The sequence below is a fragment of the Eptesicus fuscus genome, chromosome 15 (assembly GCF_027574615.1).
Source record: "Eptesicus fuscus isolate TK198812 chromosome 15, DD_ASM_mEF_20220401, whole genome shotgun sequence".
Classification (NCBI taxonomy): domain Eukaryota; kingdom Metazoa; phylum Chordata; class Mammalia; order Chiroptera; family Vespertilionidae; genus Eptesicus; species Eptesicus fuscus.
Window position 1 is genome coordinate 17284996 of NC_072487.1, and position 24367 is coordinate 17309362.

General features: G+C 42.4%; 1 protein-coding gene across 1 annotated transcript; it reads left to right on the top strand.

Annotated features, from left to right (window-relative positions):
- Positions 1–1874: 1874 nt before the first annotated feature.
- Positions 1875–6059, top strand: KLHL9 (kelch like family member 9). Its single transcript, XM_008145045.3, has one exon. The coding sequence runs from the start codon at positions 1993–1995 to the stop codon at positions 3844–3846; it is 1854 nt and encodes a 617-aa protein (XP_008143267.1). The 5' UTR covers positions 1875–1992; the 3' UTR covers positions 3847–6059.
- Positions 6060–24367: the final 18308 nt, after the last annotated feature.

Consider the following 24367-nt stretch of genomic DNA (forward strand, 5'->3'; position numbering starts at 1 on the left):
CTTGCTGCCATCTCCCCAGGAACAACAGGAAACAGTTGGGACCAGCTAAATGTCCATGGGTAGGGGACTGCCTAAATAATTTATGACACACTCACTCAGTGGGAAACAATACAACTGTTTAAAATAAAATAAAATGTTAATATGGGAAGATTTCCAAGTGAAAAGAGATAGGTGCAGAACAGTGAGTATGGGATGCTATCTTTTTTTTTTTTTTAAATATTTTATTGATTTTTTACAGAGAGGAAGGGAGAGGGATAGAGAGTTAGAAACATCGATCAGTTGCCTCCTGCACACCCCCCCCACTGGGGATGTGCCCGCAACCAAGGTACATGCCCTTGACCGGAATCGAACCTGGGACCTTTCAGTCCGAAGGCTGACGCTCTATCCACTGAGCCAAACCGGTTTTGGCGGGATGCTATCTTTTATTTAAAAACAGAGTGTAAAAAGAATATAGCTATATTCTGATTAGTTTGCATATGCATAAATAAACTAGAAGAATTTAAGACAGTAATAACTTCAAATTGTGGATAATGTTGAAAGAATTATGTCAAAGTATACAATTGTTCATATGCCAAACTTAAATTTACTAGTAATTAAAGAAATCCAAGTTAATAAATGTAAAGGAAATATCAATAGAGCATACTCAAGCATCGCTGGTGACGTTTTGGAAAGAAATATTCATCCTGAATTCAGTATTCTACCTTTAGAATATACCCCCAAACAGGGCAAAGTGTCCACATTCTATGTTTATTTCAGATTGTATAAAACAATGGAGGATAAGAAGGTATGTATTAAAAAATAAACAACGGGCAAAGGAAACTACTGTGTGTCTAATTACTGGACAATTGTGTAGTCATTGAAAATTTGTGAGTGGAAAAGCATGAAAAAAAATTACTGATGGAATTCCACTGGGAGGCAAAGGTTTTATTATTTACATAGCATGGTCACAATTCGGTATTAAAAGAGACAAATGATATGTATGGTAAATGATGAAAATTTTGAAAATCTGGACCACAGTTATAATTGAGATGTCCATGAAATGGCGTGGGATATAACTTATAAAGCCTTTTATAGAGAAAACATTCTAAGCATCTTCCCCCTCCTAGGTCTGCCTCGTTTCCTTTCAGTTTCCACAAAAGCCGCATTTCATCGTTACTCAAAAAGCAGAAGTCAGGCTGCGTAAATCTTAAAGAAAAATACACATTTGCGTGGAGCGCTCAGGTGCTGTTAAGAGTTCATAGCAAACGTGCAGCATAAGCGCGTGCACCGATTCCGGCCTTTTCAGTCCCACAAACCAAGTGACCCAGAGGCCCCGCGCGCGGACCCCGCGCAGCCCCCTCCCCCGCCCCCGCCCTTCGCGTCCCCCTCCTTCCCTCCCTCCCCCACGCCCGCTCTCCGACCAGTCTGGCAACCGCGCAGGCGCAGTAGCTGCGGCGGCCGCTCCTAGCCCGAGGGATCCTGGGACTCGCTAGGCCTTTCCGGAAGGGGCGGCTGGGCGGCGGCGGCGGGGCTAGGCCGGTGTTCCAGGCCCGCGTTCCAGGCCCTTCCTCCCACACTGGCCCGGAGCCGCGGCGACGCTCTAGTGACAGCGGCGGACGCGACGGGCCGGGCCGTTCGCGGAGGTGCCCGGGCTCGCCGCTGAGGGAGCCGGGAGCTGCAGTACGTGGCGGCGCCTCCCCTTCGCCCGGAGCGGAACTGCTGGAAGAGCCGCCGCGCAGGCCGCTGGACGAGGTGAACCGGGTGACTTAACTGCCTGCAGGTGATGAATCATCTGCCTAACAGTCGGGTCTGAGGTCCGCGCCCCGGTGTGGTCCTGCTGCACCGCCGCTGTGAGTGGAGGACCGACTGGCGTGCCTGAGGGGGGCCGCGGGGACTGCTTGCCCTTGACAAGGAAAGCGGGCTGTCCTGCGCCTTGGACATCTTTGTTTCCTTGAAAGCATCCCGGTTTTCACCCCTTTCTCCGGCACACGTCTTTGTGCCAGAGGCTTTCCCATGAAAGTGTCTCTGGGTAACGGAGAAATGGGCGTCTCCGCCCATTTACAGCCTTGCAAGGCAGGAACCACGCGAATTTTCACCAGCAATACTCACAGTGCGGTGGTGCTGCAAGGCTTTGATCAGCTCAGAATAGAAGGATTGCTTTGTGATGTGACTTTGGTGCCCGGTGATGGGGAGGAAGTCTTTCGCGTTCACAGAGCTATGATGGCGTCTGCCAGTGATTATTTCAAGGCGATGTTCACAGGTGGGATGAAAGAACAGGATTTAATGTGTATTAAGCTTCATGGGGTGAACAAGGTTGGTCTGAAGAAAATAATTGACTTTATTTATACTGCGAAGCTTTCTCTTAATATGGACAGTCTTCAGGACACACTCGAAGCTGCCAGCTTTTTACAAATTTTGCCCGTTTTGGACTTCTGTAAAGTGTTCCTTATTTCAGGAGTCTCTCTAGATAACTGTGTTGAAGTTGGGAGAATAGCTAACACCTATAATCTTATAGAAGTGGACAAATATGTCAATAATTTCATCCTGAAGAATTTCACTGCATTATTGAGTACTGGAGAGTTTCTAAAACTCCCTTTCGAACGCCTTGCCTTTGTGCTTTCCAGTAATAGCCTTAAGCACTGTACTGAACTTGAGCTGTTCAAGGCTGCCTGTCGCTGGCTAAGATTGGAAGATCCTCGGATGGACTATGCTGCAAAATTAATGAAGAATATTCGATTTCCACTAATGACACCCCAAGACCTCATCAATTACGTGCAGACAGTAGATTTCATGAGAACAGACAATACCTGTGTGAACTTGCTTTTGGAAGCTAGCAATTACCAAATGATGCCGTATATGCAGCCAGTGATGCAGTCGGATAGAACGGCCATTCGATCGGACTCGACACACTTGGTTACCTTAGGAGGAGTTTTGAGGCAGCAGCTGGTTGTCAGTAAAGAATTGCGGATGTATGATGAAAGGTCACAAGAGTGGAGATCGTTAGCCCCCATGGATGCTCCTCGTTACCAGCATGGCATTGCTGTCATTGGAAACTTTCTTTATGTAGTTGGTGGTCAAAGTAATTACGATACGAAAGGAAAAACGGCTGTTGATACAGTTTTCAGGTTTGATCCTCGGTATAATAAATGGATGCAGGTTGCATCACTAAATGAAAAGCGCACGTTCTTCCACTTGAGTGCCCTCAAAGGACATTTGTATGCTGTTGGTGGGCGAAGTGCAGCTGGCGAACTGGCCACAGTAGAATGTTACAATCCAAGAATGAATGAGTGGAGCTATGTTGCAAAAATGAGTGAACCCCACTACGGCCATGCAGGAACAGTATATGGAGGCTTGATGTATATTTCAGGAGGAATTACTCATGACACGTTCCAAAATGAGCTCATGTGTTTTGACCCAGATACAGACAAATGGACACAGAAAGCTCCAATGACTACAGTCAGGGGTCTGCATTGCATGTGTACAGTTGGAGACAAGCTCTATGTCATTGGTGGCAATCACTTCAGAGGAACAAGTGATTATGATGATGTCCTAAGCTGTGAATACTATTCACCAACCCTTGACCAGTGGACACCAATTGCTGCTATGTTAAGAGGTCAAAGTGATGTTGGAGTTGCTGTCTTTGAAAATAAAATCTATGTTGTAGGTGGATATTCTTGGAATAATCGCTGTATGGTAGAAATTGTCCAGAAATATGATCCAGAAAAGGATGAGTGGCATAAAGTTTTTGATCTTCCAGAGTCACTTGGTGGCATTCGAGCTTGTACTCTCACAGTTTTTCCACCTGAAGAAAACACTGGGTCACCTTCTAGAGAATCACCTCTTTCAGCACCTTCAGATCATTCCTAGGACAAAGGTGTTACATCTTTGTGGTGCATAATGGATGATCTCATCCTTCCTCTTCAGTTATAACTTCCAATGATTGGTCAAGTTATTAGAGAGAAAGGTAACTGATGTTGTTTGTATTGTTTGGCCTAATATGTTTATCAAATGGTTAAATGCATTCTGAAAATACTCAACATAGCCAGCTGTTTTAACACACAAAAAGATCATGTAAAAAATGTTAGATGTCTTTTGTGGTGTTATGTCAGTCAGATTGTAGGGTGATTGTAGTAAATGTGTAGTAATGTTTATCATGCTTCAAAGTTGAAAGTTTTCATCTTTTATTACAAAACATCGAAGGGTGGCTGCCAGCTCTAACCTAAAATAATAAGGAAAAGGTCACCAAGTATTATTAGCTACTTCCCTTTTTTTCATAGAATTTTTGACATAGCTGCCAACTCACTAGATTGTGTGGGTGCGTTCAGAATATGTGAAGTTTCTTAGGCAGACAGGAGAAATAAAAAACTCAGAAATATTAACTTGAAAAAAAATCAGTATAGCCCTAGGTCAGAGTTTATATTTCTGGAGAGAGTGAGAAAAAGAGAAAATGCACACAAATACATACATACATATGTTATGTATATATATATATACACATGCACATAATCTCATTTTTAAATTGATTGGCACTTCAAGTAGAGAGTAATTGCTTTTAAATTTAAATTCTAACTAGCAGCTATTTCTATTCAAATGGGAATTCAGTACCAGAGTATAAATGTCTATGTAGTCATGCTGACTGAATTGAAATAGATAAGTACTATAACATATTGAATTGACAACCAAGTTTAGCATTTGACTAAGTTGTTCCTGCAGATGAAACTTAGTACTTTTTCTGCTTGTATATTGTTTTTTGTAGAGTTAGTTGCTTTTCTACAGATTACTTAGCAGAGCTAAGGTTTCAGAGCATTGCTTTTGCTCAGTAAATTTAGGCTCTGCTACTTTCTACCTTTTTGCTCAGTAAAACATGATTATAAACGCAAAGAGAGAAACATGCTGATGAACAAAGCTATAGGACTTTAAATTCAGTCTCCCAATTTAGTCATTCTAACAAGATTATTTGATTTGGGGTGGCTGCCCTGGTGCTGCTCCTTCCCATGCATCCCGAGCTTTGTGTGATCTGCCTCAAGCCATGATCTGAGGAAGCAACAGATAAACTCTGTTCTGCATCAGATCAGGAAATGTCCTTTTGGCTATGTCTAAAGGACAGGACGAACTTCAGGTTCCCTAAGGAGCCAGCTACAGAAATCGTAGGACACTGCTATCTCTTGCAGGCAGTACTGAAGTAGATCTCCAGGCTCTTCAATACCAAGGCATCCCTACTGGTTGAGAACTACCTTGGGAGATCTTAATGGGACCTTATCAGCAAATGGAATCACAGGAGTCCTTTGTAGTGGGTAATTCATTTTTTTAGAATATTTTTTAATTGATTTTAGAGAGAGAGGGAGAGGGAGAGGGAAAGAGAAACATTGGTCAGCTGCCTCCTGCATGCCCCCTACCGGGAATTGAGCCCACAACCTGGGCATGTGCCCTGACCAGGAATCAAACAGGTGACCTCTCAGTTCATGGGACAGTGCTCAACCAACTGAGCCACACTGGCCAGGGCTGTAGTGAGTAATTCTGAAGTACTTTCCTGGAATGTCTACTTAAAGAAAAAATTTACATATATACACTTAACATACACATATATGTATGTGTATATCCCTATATTTAGGAAATTGTCATAGTGTAAGTCAGGAACATCCTTCTTATTATTGACAATACCATAATAAAACTCAGGAACCAAGACAAAAGGAATTGGCTTCCAGGGATCTGAACTTCACTGCCCATACAAGTGTTGATTCATTTCAATGCTTTTCATGATTTCTGCATTGGCAGAAGTTTTCATACTTCTATGTGTTTTTTTTTTTAATGACTCAGTTTTTTATTACTAAAAATAACACATTTGAGTATATTTAGAAAATAGAAAATGTAGAAATTGCTGTGCATAGAAATTAGCCTTGTGCATACAATAAGCAAGAAATGGCATCCCAATTATTTCCTTGATTATTAATGAGGTTAGATATTTGTTTCCTTTGATCAGATGTTCTTGTCCTTTGCCTTTGTAGTACCTATTGGGGTTGCCTTGTTTTTCATATCAAGTTATATGATCTCTTTATATAATAAATATAATTTAACTGGCATTTGCTTGCATTGGTTTTTTTCCTCTGTGTTGTAACCAAACAACCAATGGGTCTGGGCTTCCTGTCACTACTTGAGCCAATTAAACGGAGACAGAGTTGAATCATACATGAGTGTTTATTCCAATAATGCTCTCCCCTCCCCACAAATCAGCTACTTATATTGGGTAGAGGGACAAAGATTACATGGGAAAGTAGGCAAGATATAATGGTTATAGGTTACAGGCAGTGGCGGTTGGGGGGTCACAGAGGGTGGTTGCCTCTGGGACCAAATTGTCTCAGCAACAAGGTTGTTAATCTAGGTAGTTCTCAGGAAAGGAGGATGGACTGCATTCTGATATTAGCTCCTATGTTCTAGGGCGTACAACTCTCAACTAGGTTAGAATGTGCTTTTTCTAATCAGAGCAGAAAAATCATGGTTAACAGAGCATGATTAATATTTCTTATAGCTAATCCCCAATATTGTATTTCTACCCCTAACAGTATTACAGTTTTACAAAGGAAGGGCCATTCAGTTAATTTTTGAGACCAAGTTTGTCTTTTTCTTTGCATTTTGACCTTTTGGAGATAATTTTCCCATTTTTTTACATAGTACTGATGTCACATTCCTTGCCCTTTATCCTGTTGCTTTGCCAGTGCCAATTCTTAACATGCTAAAGTGGCATTAACTGCTTTTGTCCTGTTTAATAGTTTTCCTTTCTGGTTGAAATGAAGAGTAATTTTTATAAAAATCTTTATTTTAATAAGAATATTAATCTTTATTTACAGCAAATATTTCCCCATCATTTTTTAGTATATGTATTAACAACCTTATTTTTGTAATGTAGTGAGATTAGTTTTCCTTTTGTCATTTTAAAAATGCTTTCTTGCTTAATTTTCCCCCATGATGAGGTGGTATAATTATCCTAGTATTTTGTTGTTATGGATATGACTTCACTAGACTTCTGATATGAAATTTAATATATGTTTTCTTTTTTTTAAGGTGCTCAATTTTTTTATTGTAGTAAAGTATACATAACATCACATTTTAACCATGTTTAACTGGAAACTTCAGTGGCATTACATACATTCACATTGTTGTGCAACCATCATCATCAACAGGTTTTTTGGAAAGAAAGAATGAATATAATGAGATTGTAAAGGACCTTGTAAGCCATCCTAAGGAGTATGACCTATATTCTCTAGGCAATGAAAAAAAAATAAATAAAGGTACACGTAATGGACATAAGAGAGGAAAAAGCAATCAAAAAGCAGTTGGAAGACAAGATTTACAATAATGATTCTCAACCCTGACTACACATTAGAAATTTTTAAAATCAATCATGCTTGGATCACACTCCACACCAAGTCAATCAGGACCTTTGGTAAGACTAAAAACATTCCAGGTGATTCCAGTGTGCAGCTAAGGCTGAGAATAGTGACTGCACTAGAGTAAAGATTCTTAAAATCAAAATGTGGTCCCGAGACCATCAGCATCACCTGGGAGCTTACTGTATGTTTTCAAGTTGTTATCTATGTTCCATCACCACTTTCTGAATAATCTTCACTTTCTCACTTAGACCATTGTAAGAAGAATTTTTGTGAGTTTGAGCCAAACTGTGGACAAATGACGGGAAGTAAAATCTCAGTAGATTGAGATAAAGGAGAATGGCTGTTTTGCACCTTGTTTTATACATTACAATCAAAGGAGGAGACGTAAGTGGGTTACATGAAATCCATTGGTGATACATTAGGGAGGTGGGAGAAAACAAAATGAAACCTTGGGGATTGGATAAAAAATAAAATGATAATGAAGTGGGGTGGAGCTTCGTGGAGCCATTCTCCCTTGCTCAGGGGTCGTCTCCTGCACATCCCAGGGCACCCCGGCTGCCTTGGGCTTTGTCCAGTGGCAGAGGCCTCTCCAGGGACCAGGGGGAGACAGGGAAGTAAGTCTTGAGTCTCCTGTGATTTAGATTCTAAACTGTGATGATGAAATTCCCCACAGACCAGAACATTCTCAGCTCTGAGCTCCCCATGCACCAGTGATGTTGGCTTTGAGCAGGCAGGATCTACCTGAGAGGCCTTCGAACGCGTGAGCCCCCTACCCGGTCCCTGGGGTTGCTTCCCGGTGAGCAGGGAGCAATAATGTTGCAGAGGAGTGTCCACAGTTCTGGAAGCCGGGGGTCCGAAATCCAGAGGCTCTAGGAGGGACCTGAAACTGCTCAGCCACGGTTTACAATAAGCTACGTCTAACAGGTCAGAAGTCACAGTCAGTTGGCTGTGGCTGACACCTCAGAAGCATCTGACATTGACCACATCCTCCATTTAAAGTCTGACCTTCATCTGTCTTCTATGCCACCATTCCTGCTTTCCTAAACCTCCTCTCTTTCCTTTGTTAACCATTCCCTCCCACTTTAGGGACTATTGGTGTTCCTCAATTTCTAAGCTAGGTGCCACACTTCGTCCTCTCTGCACATAGTCTCGACCTCCCAAATTGTTCCAAATGTCATTTCTGTGGTTATGACTGGCATATGTATGTCCTTAGTCAGAATCATGTCTCCAAACATGAGACCCATATTTCTACTGGCTACCCTAGAATACCTCCACTGAACATGTCCAAAATTGAATATATATATATATTTCTAGCCTTTCTCGCCCTTACGCCCTGCTCTAGTTTCTGTGTTCCCTGTCTATGTGAAAGGGCTCCGTCATTCTTCCACTCAAGGTAGACATGGACATTATCCTTGAGTCCTCAAATATGCAAATGCCTTTTAATCTTCTTTTCAAGTTTATTACTTCTAGAGTACAACAAGCATGCCAGCTTGTCTAACGTGTCATCCTCTGGACATTGCTTATGTCACCTCCCAGGGACACCAGGTGTGACCTGGACTTTGCAAAATCCCTCTTCCCTGCATGAAGACTCCCTTTCCTGTTTGCTCCTCCTTCCTCTGTCAGACAGGAAGAACCTCTGAGCCTTCTGCTGTCAAGGGGATAGGCAGGACTATGCCCCTTGACAGCAGAAAGTAGTTATAAGAAGATGGAGATATTCACCCGTTTATCTCCTTGTAAGATTACAAGGCTTAAGTTCTTGAAGGGAGAGAGTAATACCACTGTGGTTAGCCAGTTATTAATAATAGGAAAGAAGCAAAGGGAAGGTCAGGTACTGTAGGCTTGTCATTTGGGCAGTTCCACCAGGAGGCTGCAATGTTGCATTCCCCAGGGAGCCACTGGCCTATCCCCTGCAAAACAATGGGTGAAGGGAACCAACAAAGGAAAGACAGATGCATGCCCAGTGAAGTTGCGGTGGGTGACCTAGGGAAGATGCTTGTGTGTCAGTCACTCCAGGGGACAGATCATTGGCCAAAATGAGCGTGGCTACTGCAAGCATGCAAAAATTTGGGAATACATAATCTTCTAAACAAAGGAGTTCTCTCTCTTGTTGCTCTTGTGCTCTTGGCTTCCTTGTGTTTCCCTGTTTCCTCCATAGCCATGTGGCCGTGTGGACCCCACATGCCATGGACAGATGGACTGCAGTGGGGAACACAGATTATGCTAGCCCGATGCTGGATTGGACTCTGCTCTAACATGGAAAGGAAACTCTGGACACTGACTCTGATTCTAGTCCTATTGAAGCCCTCGCTACACTTCTATGACTGGGCAAAGGGAAATGGAACTTTGGAAACTCAGGCGTAATTCCATGGAAATACAGCTTTCTACAATATCACATCCTCCTGTGTGAATCTCTTTTTCTTGGGATATCGCAAGAAATCTACCCCCACTAGCAATTGGGGGAGATGAGGATCTCTCTTGTCTGTTAACATATCCATATCTATATACAGTATTCATTTAATAATTCTGATACCCAGCACCATTTCCCCTTCCCCTCTGCTTTCTGGATTCCATTCCTTCACTCCCATATCTTTCCCTTTCACTCCAAGTAGAAATCCCCCAGTGTGCTTCCTTCATTCACTCCTCACTACGCTGTAACTGCCCATTCATGCATCTGTTTCCTTTTTCATTAAGGTTTCCGACTGTCAATTTTTCCTTAAGAGTACAAAGCCACCAATTGAAAGCAAAAGTTCAGTGAAAGTTCTGGGCTTTAGGGAAACTCTCATATGAAAGGATTTTTCCCCTCCCTGAGAAAATTTTTGGAAAGGAAATGTCCCTGTTGCAATGATGTAACAGTAGCTGTAGCAAAAAGGAAATAGAAAGTAGGACCCATTTTACTCTGTGGACTATTTAAAACATTTACATAAGAAGGGTGCCACCTACTGGCCGAGATGGACAAAGACTGAAACAAAGTAGAGATCCTGGCTTTTATTTTATGCAGAAGTCTGTCCTTGCAGATTTATCTCTAGGGTTTCAAAAAAGGCTCTTGCTTGGAAAGAACTGATCCTCATCCCAAAAGAAGCCCGTTCTTTTATATTTTATATATTTTTAAAATATATACTTTTATATATATATATATATATATATATATATATATATATCCTACCTAATAATAGACAAATATGCAAATTGACCGTACCTTCGCTATGCCCATGATTGGCCAGGAGGCATGGGGGGGCGGGACTCGGGGTGGCCAAGGTAGCTGATTGGGCTGGCGGGACGCTGAACTGCGTCGCCAGCAGCGGCACGAGCTCAGCGTCTGCGCCATGGCTGTGCTGCGGCACAGAAGGGGCCTCTGGGGCAGCGAGCTGATGTCCCGCCGCTCAGACCATCAAAAGTGGGGGAGCTGAGTGCCTGAGCGGACAGGCACTCAGCTCCCCCGCAATCAAAAGCAAAAGTGTGGGAGCTGGGTGCCTGTCTGCTCAGGCAGCAGGCCTTTCAGAAGCCTCCGCCACGCCAGAGACTTCTGAAAGGCCTGGTGCACCAGCGATCGAAAGCGAAAGCGTGGGAGCTGGGTGCCTATCCACTCAGGCACCAGGCCTTTCAGAAGCCTCCGGCGCCTGGTGCACCAGCGGACAGGCACCCAGCTCCCCATGATCGAAAGCGAAAGCGTGTAGGAGACCCTACACGTGCATGATTCAATCATGCACTGGGCCTCTAGTGTGTGTATATATATATATATATATATATATAATCAATTGGCTGCCTCCAGCATGTGCCCCACTGGGGACTGAGCCTTCAACCAGGGCATGTACCCTGCCTGGGAGTCAAACTGGTGAACTCTTGGTTCATTTGTCATTGCTCAACCACTGAGCCACACCAGCCTGGAGAAATTTATACTTTATTTTTTAGATCAATTTTAGGTTTACAGAAAAACTGAGAAGGTGTAGAAATTTCCTACATACTCCCTGACCCAACATATGCATAGCATACTCAAAATTGCACCTATTTTTTAGTCAAATTAGTAAAAAATATACTTTCTTTTGGTGTAGACATAGAAGGCCAGAGAGAGGTAGGTAGGTGTGGGAGGCCTGCAGATGCGGGTTGGCCAGGCAGTTGACCTCAGCCTTCACCTCAGTGGAATAACTCTGACGAATTTGGGAGCTGAGTAGAATGTTCTATTGGGAATAAATTCTTTCAAGATTAGATTCTGAATGCGCAGGGATTAGGATTCAAGGTCAAAATTTCAACGGCAATAATAGTAAGGTTCATATTAAAGTTTTTTCACATTCTCCCAAGCGATCATCCCAATGACCCTGTGAGGTGTGCAGGCCGGTACTCTACCAAACGAGGAACCTGAAGCTTAGGCAAGTTAACAACTTGGAGTATGTTCGAAGGCAGGGCCCAGGAAGTATGCCTCCAAAGCCAATAGTCCTTCCACTACACTTTACACCACCTCCTACTGGCCAAGACCCGAATCAATCACTGCTCAACTCCCATGGGTGGCCAGCAGAGGGATTAGGAGGAGTACTAGGCCTGCTATCCCTCCTCAGAAGCTCCCCTCTGAAGTCATATTTTCCTGAGAAGGCCTGGTTCTAGGAACTGATCTCTGTGATTGTGGACCTGAGCCCTCATGAAGGTCTTTTAAGGTTAATCCAGGGAAAGCCTGGCATTCAGCCGCAGAACGTGACCCTATAAGACTCCAGCTTTCTCTTCCTGCCTCTGTGTTGATGTTGAAAGACAAGGAAAATAACATGGTAAGGATTTCATCCCCCTCTTTCTAAAAGCAGCAGGCATTTATTATTAGTGAATAACCCGAGCTTCTACATTGATTTGAGATCTGTATTCTTTCTAAGTTCTTCATTTTTAAAGAGGATAAAATATTTTCTACTGACCCTTCTCAGAAGAACTGGTTTTTCCTTTCTGCACAAGGTCCTTTCAAAATATTTCATGCATTAGTTCTCTGCTGAAGAAAGGCCCAGAATCTCAGATCTGCAGGATCCTGTGTGCTCCCTTTGATAGGACTTCACCCTGAGGACGTTTCGAGTATATCTGGTTGGAGACTTTCAGCGGCTCAGTGTTGTTCTCCACGTTGGCGCTGCCTGGCCAGAGATGCCTGAGCTGGAAAGTAGATATTATTTTCAGTATTATTAGTACCAGATAGATTTATAATTTTCCCAAGAAGAGTGTAATAAAGTTAAAAAGAAATGTGTAATACTACTAGGAAATCATATTAGGTCTGAAATACTATCAAGAATATAAGAAAAATACTTTATCTCATTTTTTGCTTTTGCACGATTTGTAGCATCATGATCACATGACAATGACCACTGTGTGTGTGGGCTGAAGAGATAAGGACATATTGGCCCGGCTGGAAGCGGCAGCCAGAGTGCTCACAGTTGGGGTAGGGAGCAAGCACCAAGCACAAAAGTTTTTAGAACCAGAGGAAAATTCTTGGTGGTGGAAGATTCAGTGAGGTGAGTAGCTTATGATGAGGCTGGAAGTGTAATTTTTTTTCCAGCCATGATCAAAACCTTCCTGTAATAATCAGAGGATCGTTCTAAGTAAATGGAGCACAAAAAGCTGAATTTCACCTCCATCCCTTGGAGCTAAGTTTCTGATTTCCCTTTCAAGTTGGACCTGAGATTATGGTCCAGGACCAAGAAGGCCGGGCGACGTCTTTGTTTAAGGAATGCATCTCACTAGCCAGAGCAAGACCCCAAAGCTGAGGGCCTGGAGCACAGAGAAGGAATGTTGCCTGAAATCTTTATTCTTTCATTGTTTTAGTTTGACTTAGTTCCTCACTGGATATTGAGTCACCAAAAAAAAAAAAAAAAAAAAAAAAAAAAAGACCTACAGTAGCAGATGGAGAGCTTGGCATGATAATAAATACAAACCGCTTAAACTTCCCTAATAAAATATTTGGTTTTAAGCACATTTTCATATATACCAATATTGATATTAATATTACCACCTCTAATTACTTTTCTCCATTGTATTTTCCCTTCCTTCCTTCCTTTTTTCCTTTCTTTCTTTCTCTCTTTCTTCTTTCTTCTCTCTCTCTCTCTCTCTTCTCTCTCTCTCTCTCTCTCTCTCTCTCTCTATCTCTCTCTCTCTCTCTCTCTTTCTCTCTCTCTTTCTTTCTTTCTACTGCAATGATCTAATGCATGGGAGAGGGCTTCAGGGTGGTTAAAAGAATGGCTAGTAGTTTTGGGGAGAGGCTCAGGTAAAAGCCAGACACCAGGGGAATGCAGAGGGGCCCCTCAAAGGCCTCAGGGCTCCTAAGGCTCCTAGTCGTGCTTGAGGGTGAGCCTTTTGAAGAGGTACTCGCCCAGCCCAGCCTGGGGGCCGCAGCCTGTGGAGGTGAGTCAGGTGTAGCCCATCTTCTTGATGAGTTTCACCTCCTCACCCGGAAGTGGTTCTGCAGGAAGTCACAGAGGTCTGCACGGGGAGAACCAGGGCCCGCAGCTCCCAAAGGGCCTGGGTCAGGTTCCTCTCCAAGGCCAGGGGGGCTGTCACGGTCCTGAGTTTTGCCCACTCACCTTGGGAGGCTTCAGCGCGTCCTGGAAGGGAATGCGGCCACCGAGCTGGGTTTGCAGCTTTAAGAGATGCCCAGCGCCCTCGGGCTTCTTCTGCACCAACTCGAGGAAGAAGCGGCCCACGCCCTCGAGGTCGAAACAGAAGCCCAGAGAGAGGTAGGTGTGGGGGGCCCGCAGATAAGGGTTGGCCAGGTGGTTGGCCGCAGCCTCCACGTTGGTGGAACAATTCTGACGAATTTGGGAGCTCAGGGTTGTTCGGCACTGAGGAGTTAAGGTAGAAAAAGCCCGGTGTGTTGGCTGGTCCCGGAGGTGGTTCGGGAAGGTGGTGACAGGACAGTGGCCTGAGGCTGGGAGAAGGGGCGCCCCTGGGTCTGTTCCGTCCAAACACTGTTGGAGCAGGAGACAGATCCGGGGCCGCCCAGGGCACTCTCCATTGTATTCTTCTGCTCTGCTTTTGCCCATCTTTTCTTTTACTGTTGAAGTATTAAGTATTATTTGATTTTAGGATTTTCTCCCGCTGCAAAGAAATAATGGGGATTTATGTATGTTCTCACTAAGACTGATGACACAACGATAGAAACTGTCTAGTGAGCATATACTTTCAATGAATGGGTTCTATGAAAGAAACTGATATGTAGAAAGTTATTGATGGGAAAGGTGGGTGAGCAGATAGCAGAACTTAAGGATTCTTGGAGAAAACAGGAACCACAAAGCCCAACCCCTTCACCCCAAGTTTCAATTATTAAAATTTGATTAATTTTCTTAGTGTGGTGCTTGATACAATGTAAACCAGCCAGGGATAACAACAACAACAACAATATTGTTAATTAAATAAAAATGTCTCTTTCTTGTTTAAATTAAGTTGTTTATATAAATATGGCAATTAAATATGCAAACTTTGGAGTAAGAAGATGAATAAATATGTGGATCTAAAAACATACATTTCACACTATTAGAATCACTATTGTGACTTAGAATATTTTGCTTCATTTATACATTTGTTTCTTTGTTCGTAAAGGGGCATGGCATGACATAAAAATATTCTTTTTAAAATTTCCAATTCCCTGCCTTCTTCCCAGCTGGAAGTCATGGAAGAGCCAATACCCAATCTTGAAGCCACTATTTGACTTATATCCAGTAGATGGCAGTATAACACCAAAAGTCCATATCTTTTAACAAAATAATGTTTTTATTGATTTCAGAAAGAGGAAGGGAGAGGAGGAGGAGGAAGAGGAGGAGGAGAAGAAGGAGAGAGAGAGAGAGAGAGAGAGAGAGAGAGAGAGAGAGAGAGAGAGAGAGAGAGAGAGAGAGAGGGGAACATCAATGATGAGAGAGAATAATTAATCGGCTACCTCCTGCACACTCCCTGCTGGTGATAGAGCTTGCAACCCGGGCATGTGCCCTGATCAGGAATCGAACCTTGACCTCCTGGTTCAGGGGTTGACACTCAATAATAAGGCAACAAATCAATGTGCCTCACATTTGCCGGAAACCGATCATTGTCACTAATAGAGAAATGTGAAAAGGGAATCCTGGAGGCTGGTCAACCTTAATTGCTCGGAATGGTTGGAGCTAATCACTCATTGTTTAGTTGAGACATTGGTAGTTAACGCAACCTCACCTGTTAGTCATATGTAAATTCTTGCTGATTGTCTATTATTGAAATTTCCTGCCTAAAAAAATGGGTGTATCTCATAACCTCAATAAAAGGGATAGCAGTGGTAGTCCTCCCCCTAGAGGTGGACTCCCGCCTGGCCTCCCATTTCCCAAATTAATTCTTTTCTAGTCTCTTTTCATTTTGTGTGCGGCCTTCTCCAGAACCCGAACCCTGAACAGGAACCCTGAACCACGCGAGACGTGAAAGGGGCTCCTACACACATCAATGTTTTTCTCTCTCTCCCTCTCTCCCTCCATTCCACTCTTTCTAAAAATCAATGGGGAAAAATATCCTCTGGTGAGGATTATAAAAAAGATAGAAAAACAGTAAGAATAAGAAGAATTGGGAAATATGATCTAAAAGAGTAAATTACTGACATACCTTGATGTGGGGTTGGAGGGATGAGAAGAGATAAACCAAAAAACTTATATACTTATATACATAGCCATGAACATGGTCAATAGGGTAGTGAAGACCTCAGGGGCAGGTAGGGGCTGGGAGGAGGGGGGGAATGGGGAGAAAATGGGAAATATCTGTAATACCATCAACAATATAAAATACATTTAAAAATGAGAAAAAGAGTCAATTAGTGGTTAAGACTCTGGGGCACTATAATTCAGAATAGGAAAAATAATTTCTTTAAAATATTTATAAATAATTTGCAAAACTTTTCATATATTAGACTACAAAGAAAATATCAATAATTCCTCCAGAGAAAAAATACTAGAAGTTGTATGCTCAGATAACAAAGCCTGAATTAATTTTAAACAAATTTTAAACCAATTATTTAGACAATTTAAAACATACTGATAAATTACAATCAAGTCAGAGAGAAAAAAATTACATGACAAATTTAGTAAGTAATGGAAATTAAAACACTATTCTTAAAATTTGCAGAAGTAGTCAAAGTTACACACTGAAGTAAACTTGCAGGTTTATCAAACATAGGACTTGAAAATAGACTGTCCTCACACATTAAAGTCAGTTAATTCTAAATAACATTAAAACGTATAATAAAAGCTGACCTTTATTGAATGTTCTTACTGTAATGGACTGTGATAAGCACTTTATAAAAATATTATTTTTTATCTCTTTAACAACCCTACCACGATCTTAAACTATAGCTTATTCTCTACTGCATGCCCTTAGGTGATAACTATCATTTATTGAGTACCTACTATGTGCAAAAGCAACAGACCACAGAAGCTATTAAGTAGCAGAACTCTGATTCAAGCACAATCAGTATTTTCCCAATATCATATTGGTTCCACTGTGACAGAATTAAAAAATCACATTAATAAACCCACTCATCACGATTAAGAAGAGTATCTTAGAAATATATAGGTAATTTGATACTAGAAAATATATTTATATAATGCATCATCTATCACACCAGAGTTCAATAAATGATACTTTCTTAAGGATTACTTGCCATGTGGGGTCTAAAACTGAAATTGAACTTTAAAAATTCTGCTACCTAAAAATATATCAATCTGACTGTCCTTGAATGAGTCTCTTACCCATGTGTGATTTTGTACTATATGTATCAATCATTTGGAAAATATTCGTCCACTGAGATATTCAGATCTTACAAATCTATTTATATTTCAATTTTTCAATTAAGTAATTCATTTGTTAATATCACTTTTGTTGTCATTATAAAAATCTTTAAGTATTGCAAAGTTGTCAAGTTCACAGTGGTAGGTTTTCTGAAATTCTAATTTTCTACTGAAAGCTCAACTGTTATAATTGGCAACAAGTGTGGGATTATTTCTGGGCTCTCTATTCTCCCATTCCATTGGTCTATGTGTCTGTTTTGATGTCAGCACCATGTTGGTTTGATTATTATGGCCTTGTATTATAGTTTGATATCAGGTAGTGTGATAACTTCCTCTTCATTCTTCTTAAGATTACTGTGGCTATTCAGGATCTTTTCTGATTCCATGTAGATTTTGGGATTATTTGTTCTAGTTTTGTAAAAAATGCCGTTGGTAATTTGATAGGGATTGTGTTAAATCTATAGATTGCTTTGTGTAGTATGAACGAGCGATCGCCAACCGGTGGTCCATGGACCACTGGTGGTCCGTGAGATCCGAAAGATTGGCGACCGCTGGTATGAACAGTTTAGTGATGTTAATTCTTCCTAGCCAAGACCACAATATATGTTTTCATTTCTTTGTATCTTCTTCAATTTCTTTCTTCAATATTTTATAATTTTTTGAGTACAGTTTTTTTTTTTACCTCCTTGGTTAAATTTATTTCTAGATATATTTTTTCAATTGTAAATTAGATTTTCTTAATTACTCTTTCTGATAGTTCATTATTGGTGTAGAAAAATTCAACCAATTTCTGAATATTTATTTTGTATCCTGCTATTTTACTGAATTCATTTATGAGTTCTAGTAGTTTTGTGATGGAATCTTTAGGATTCTCTCCATATAGTATCATGTCCTCTGCAAATAATGACAATTTTACTTGTTCCTTTCCAATTTGGATGCATCTTATTTCTTTTTCTTGTCTGATTGCTGTGGCTAGGACTTCCAATACTATGTTGAATATAAGTGGTAAAAGTGGACCATCTTGTCTAGTTCCTGATCTTAAAGAATCTGCTTTTAGCTTTTCCCCATTGAGTATAATGTTAGCTGTGAGTTTGTCACATGTAGCCTTTATTATGTTGAGGTATGTTCCTTCTATTTCCATTTTGGTGATCTTACTGAACAGGATTCATTTCAGTGGGTCTGGTACCTGCCAAGACCTCTCTTTGGGTGTGCAGCTTGTGGAGCTAATCAGGTGGTGTTCTGTTGTGATCTGAAGCTGGCCACCAGGGGTATTGGTCCTGTGGCCCCTTGGGAGGGACTCCAGTGCAGATCAATGTCAGATGCTGCCTGTGACTGGTGGCGGGGGAGGAGGGTAGTGGGGCAACATGTTAGGAGCTACATGTTAAAGCAAATCACTGTTGGAAGCTGGCTGTGCTGAGCCTGGATGCATGTGGGAGGGGCCTGACTGTGAACTGAGGCCAGGTGCTGCCGGGACGGGGCCTCTGGCAGGTCAGCACAAGGCCTAAGGCATCTCCAAATCTGAGACCATTCACTGGCTGTTTGTAAGGCTCGGTCACTGTAAGAGCCTCAAGCAGAATGTGAGTTGAGTGAAGCAGCGTCCAAGGTAGTTATCAGGGTGGAGCTAATGGAGTTGACCAGACTAATGCAGAGCTGGGTTTGGCCACGAGGGGAAAAGGCTCACCACAGGAATGATGGGGCCCATGAGCCATGGGAGAGGACACCTCAACACAGAGACATTGGCAGCTGTCCCTCCAGCCCTTGCCCTGAAGCCACACAACTCAGTTTCCCCTTGTATACCTTTGGTGCTCTCCAAGCTTCTCTCCTTTCTCCAGAGCCCATGGTGAGTGCCTGTGAGCAAGAGTTTGTGTGCTGATCCTTTAATGGACACCTGGGTTTCCAGCAGCCTTCTGTGTCACTGGGACGAGTGGAGGAATCCCCACTATATGGTAATACATGGTTATTACAATATTATTTAAAGTTATTCCTGTACTTCAAATAAGAAAGGAGAAATTATAGTTTCAGGTAAGTCAGTGGTTGGCAAACTCATTAGTCAACAGAGCGGCAAACCGCGACTCCCGAGCCGCATGTGGCTTGCGAGCTGCAGTTTGCCGACCACTGAGGTAGGTATTAGACTTATGGGGGGAATCACTTCATAAATTATATAAATGTCTAACCACTATGCTGTACACCTGAAACGAACCTATATATATATATAAAAACCTAGGTGACCTTCTGACCGTCTGACTGGCCAGTAGGTATGATGTGCACTCCACCAGGGGGCAGACGCTCAATGCAGGAGCTGCTGAGCTGCAGTGACTTGGCAGCGGGGGTTCTTGGGTGACGCACCCTGGAACCAGAGAGGAGGGAGCCCAATTCCTCACGAGGCCATGGGATTCCACCTTCGGCCGTGGGTTATGTTGTTGCTAGGGCACTGTCAGCCCCAGTTTACTGCCGAGCTGTGGTGACCGCAGATGCCCTTCCAGCTGCAGAAGAGCAACTGGCGGCAAAGATCCACTGACCAGCGCTTCTCACATCCATGTGGGCGCACACCCTGGTTCCCTCTGGTCCCGTGGCATCTGCAGGACTTGGCGAGGACAGAATCCCTTATAGATCCAGTAACTTGAAGAGGTCCATGTCGCTGTCACCCACAAAGTTGTACCAGGGCTTGGGGGAGGAGAAGGGTCCCTCCAAGGGGCCTGGGGTGAGAGCAGCTCTGTGAAATCAGGGCCTGGAGAGAAATTCCAGGCATCAGGGCCCTAAAGTGAGACTGTGGCCTTGGCTGGAGCTGGAGCTGGAGCTGGAGCTGGAGCTGGAGCAGCTACAGCGGGGACCATGCCCTGGGCTCCCTGCACAGGGTCCCACCAGGCCTGACTGTAACTGGAGGCACTGGGATCTGCTGCTGATAAGACTTGCAAGGGGCTGTGCGGAGGGAGACTGCATAAACCTGGGTCCCCGTGGTGCAGGGTGGGTGCAGGGAGCACAGGGCCCTCTGGGAAGCCAGGGTCCTTGGGAGCACAGGGCCTGCTGGGAGCACAGGGCCAGTGGGGAACACTAGCTCCTCTGGGACACAAATGAGGCGGGCAGCACTGGAGGGTGAGGGTATGGGGCTTGGGTGGGGGGGCAGTGGTGGTGGTGGTGAGCACCGAGCCAGCTGGGAAAACAGGGCCCCAGGTGCGCCCTGCGGCCAGGTAGGGACCACGTGAGTTTGGCTCCAGGGTGAGTCTGGCCTGTCTGGCCCTGTCCTGCCCCGCCACACTGGCCACCTTCTAATTAATTTCCTTTCAATGTGCACAAATGTGTGCACCAGGCCACTAGTATAAAATAAAATTGAATGTCAACTGTAATTGATAAAATAATAAAAATCCTAATTCAATGGAATACTCATCTTGTTAATAAAAACCTATTTTGAACTTTTAATGATATAGCCATCTGGTTCTTTCTTCCTGTTGTTAAGAGTAACTTTTAAGGAAACTCTACTAGGCTTAATTTTTAAAGATCTTCTTTTCCCCCTCCTCTGGATATCCCTCTTGGAAGTGTTGATCAGGTGTGAAATATATCTGAACTTTATATTCATAGACCTGACCTTAATCTCTGCTACAAAACATTTAGTTTTAAATTTGGTTTTATTTACTCTATTTAAATTGAGAAAATTACTGACCATTTACTATGTGCCAATCATTATGCAGAACACAGGCTGATACATCAAGGAAATCACACCTCCACTCTTGCCCTCAAGAAGAGTAAAGTGCAAACACTATTCTCAGGTGTTCAGGCAGCTAGAACATGTCCTGGCTGCTTCATGGCAGCCTCTCTGCCCTAGCCCGGGCTGTCATTTCAGTTCTGTTGAAGACGTGGTTAAGCAACCTAGTCTTTTCCTTAGGTATTTTTATTTTATTTCTTTTTATTTTTTTTTTAATCCTCACCCAAGGATATTTTCCCATTGATTTTTAGAGAGAGTGGAAGAGAGAGGGAAAGACAGAGAGAAACATCGATGTGAGAGAATCACATCGATTGGTTGCCTCCTGCATGAGCTCTACAACAGCGGTTCTCAACCTGTGGGTCACAACCCACAGGTTGAGAACTGCTAGCAGGGTCGCCTAAGACCATCGGAAAACACAGATATTTACATTACGATTCATAACAGTAGCAAAATTACAGTTATGAAGTAGCAACGAAAATAATTTTATGGTTGGGGGTCACCACAACATGAGGAACTGTATTAAAGGGTCGCGGCATTAGAAAGGTTGAGAACCACTGCTCTAGCCACTGAGCCTAACCGGCTAGGGCCTTAGGTATTTTTTTTTTTTAATTTAAAAAATTTTACCTCTTCTTTTGTATTTGTCTTTTCACTTTATAGAAGTTATCCTAATGCTTCTGCAATCATTTCTATTTCCACTTTGAGGTTTATTGCAAAAACAAAACAAAACAGGAAGAGAAAATATAAGGGAAAGAAGAGGGAGCATATTTCCTCTATGACTTTTGAGACATCAGAACTTTCCTCTCTTAACAATCCTAGAAAGTAAAAGTAAATAGCTATGGAAAAGTATGTACAAAGGCAAGTGGAAAGGAAATGCTGAAAATGAAAAACATGAAGTGACATCTTTTCTATCCAAATGAGAAAATGTCACCTAACTACACAAGTCAGGATTCAGAGCTCTAAAGTGTGACAGGTTTCAAACCAGCCCTTGTGAAATTGTTGTAGTTGCAGACAAGTCCAGAGGAGGGCAGCTCTTGAAGAAAGGCTGTTACCGAAAAGGCTAGTTTCAGCTTTGCTAAATCAGAGCATCTATCTATCTATCTATCTATCTATCTATCTATCTATCTATCTATCATCAATCATTTTTGTCATTGTCCATGGAGATTATCAGAGTCCAAGGATTTAGTTACACTCAAAAGAGACTGGCTATAAACTGGATGGCCACTTATTAATGTGTGAGAGGTCAGCTATTACCTGGAAGCTAATAGATGTAAGTTAGTTATTTGGACAGGACATTCCTGTCACATGAACTTAAGCTCATGTTCACATAAGAGATGAGGTTAGAAATGAAAATGTTCATTAGTGAACCGAGAATTAAAGGAGGGGAAGCTGATCATCTCAGGGAAACTTCCATTCGGTTCCCATAGTTGGATGGGTTGGTTTTCTCCATTGTGGGAAAGGCTAACAGATGTTGAGTGCTTATTTTGTTCCAGGCATTGTCTTAGGTACATGACATCACCCGGTCTTCACCACAACACAAGGATATAGGTATGATGATCATTTCCGTATAATGGAGGAGAAAATTCACACAGCCAGTGCAGTTTGGAGCTGTGACATAAGCCAAGACAGTGTAGTCCCAGAGTCCACTAGCTTAGCCACTAGATTGGGGTGTCTTCTCTGACAATGTTCTTCCTGTCTTAGGAAACACTTAGCGAGTCCTCAACTCTCCCATTCGCATTTTTCATGGTCAATCAAAAGCAACATTCCCTCATTTCAGAGACATTACAATGCACTTGAAGAGGACACAGCTTTTTTTCCCTTGCTAACTTCCAGTCTTGCATTTCAAATGATGTGTTTTGTTGAGTTCTACTGGACCTTTGAAACTCCCTGTTAACCATCTGAGATAGTTTTAGAAATTATCCAGGAGGTAAAAGCATCAACTTGAAATTGATTCTTGCTATCATTGTGTTCAGAAGTCTATCATTTTCTGACCCAGTGCCCAAATTCTGGGTCTGCTCACTCTTTGGAACGTGAGTCCTTTTGTACTTGCTGTGGGACAGAGAGTCCTCTGTGTCTCATCTGTGAGAGACCTTGCTGGACACTCGGACACTGCCCTCAGGGGACTTAACGTCTAGCGGGCACTCAGATATTAAACGATTAGACTGATTAATTATAAACACACAGAATGTGGTTAAAGAAGAAAGCTTAAGTTTAATGAGGAGTAATGTGCAGACAGAACAGTTCAGCAGTAAGCCCCGCTTATGTAATAAAGCATGGCTTTTAACAAATTAAGTAATCTCTCTGAATTTGCAGTTTCCTCATTTGCAAAATGTCAATAATTATAGCAATTATCACATAGGGAAGCTGTGAAGATTAAACAAAATAATGTTTGTAAAACACTTTGCTGAGAGCCTGTATATAATTAAAGATTGCTGCATTAATATTATAAAAAATAATCTGTATATTACAGACTTAATGAAGACCTGCCGTGATAAGCTTTGGATACCATTGCAGTCCCAATATCCCTGCTACCCCACAGTGACTGGGGTTTCTACTATGAAAGGCTGTCCTCTTTACAGAACAGGGAGAATCACAGGTTGGCAAACTTGAAACTTTCAGGAAACCAGTACCTAACAGTGTCTGGCAGACCATAGGTGTGCATAATTTATTTTTTTTTTTTTATTTTTTTTTTTAATATTTTTATTGAGGTATTATATGTGTACATATCTTACTATTACCCCCCCCCACCCCACACCCACACATGCCCTCCCCCCCCAGAGTTTTGCGTCCATTGTTTATGCTTATATGCATGCATACAAGTCCTTCGTTTGATTTCATAACTCCCCCACCTTTCCCAAACTTTCCCCCTGTACTTTGAAAGTCTGTTTGATGCTTTACTGTCTCTGTATCTATCTTTTTGTTCACCACTTTATAATGTTCTTTACTATCCCTAAATGAGTGAGATCATGTGGTATTTTTCTTTCATTGACTGGCTTATTTCACTTAGCATAATGTTCTCCATTTCCATCCAGGTTGCTGCAAATGATGAGAATTCCTTCTTTTTTATGGCAGCATAGTATTCCATTGTGTAGATGTACCACAGTTTTCCGATCCAGTCATCTGCTGATGGGCACCTAGGCTGTTTCCAAATCTTAGCTATTGTAAATTGTGCTGCTATGAACATAGTGGTGCATATATCCTTTCTGATTGGTGTTTCTAGTTTCTTCGGATATATTCCCAGGAGTGGGATTACTGGGTCAAATGGGAGTTCCATTTTCAGTTTTTTGAGGAAACTCCATACTGTTCTCCACAGTGGCTGCACCAGTCTGCATTCCCACCAGCAGTGCACGAGGGTTCCTTTTTCTCCGCATCCTCGCCAACACTTGTTGTTTGTTGATTTGTTGATGATAGCCATTCTGACAGGTGTGAGATGGTACCTCATTGTTGTTTTGATTTGCATCTCTCGGATAATAAGTGACTTTGAACATGTTTTCATGTGTCTCTTGGCCTTCCTTCTGTCTTCTTTTGAAAATATTCTGTTTAGGTCTGTT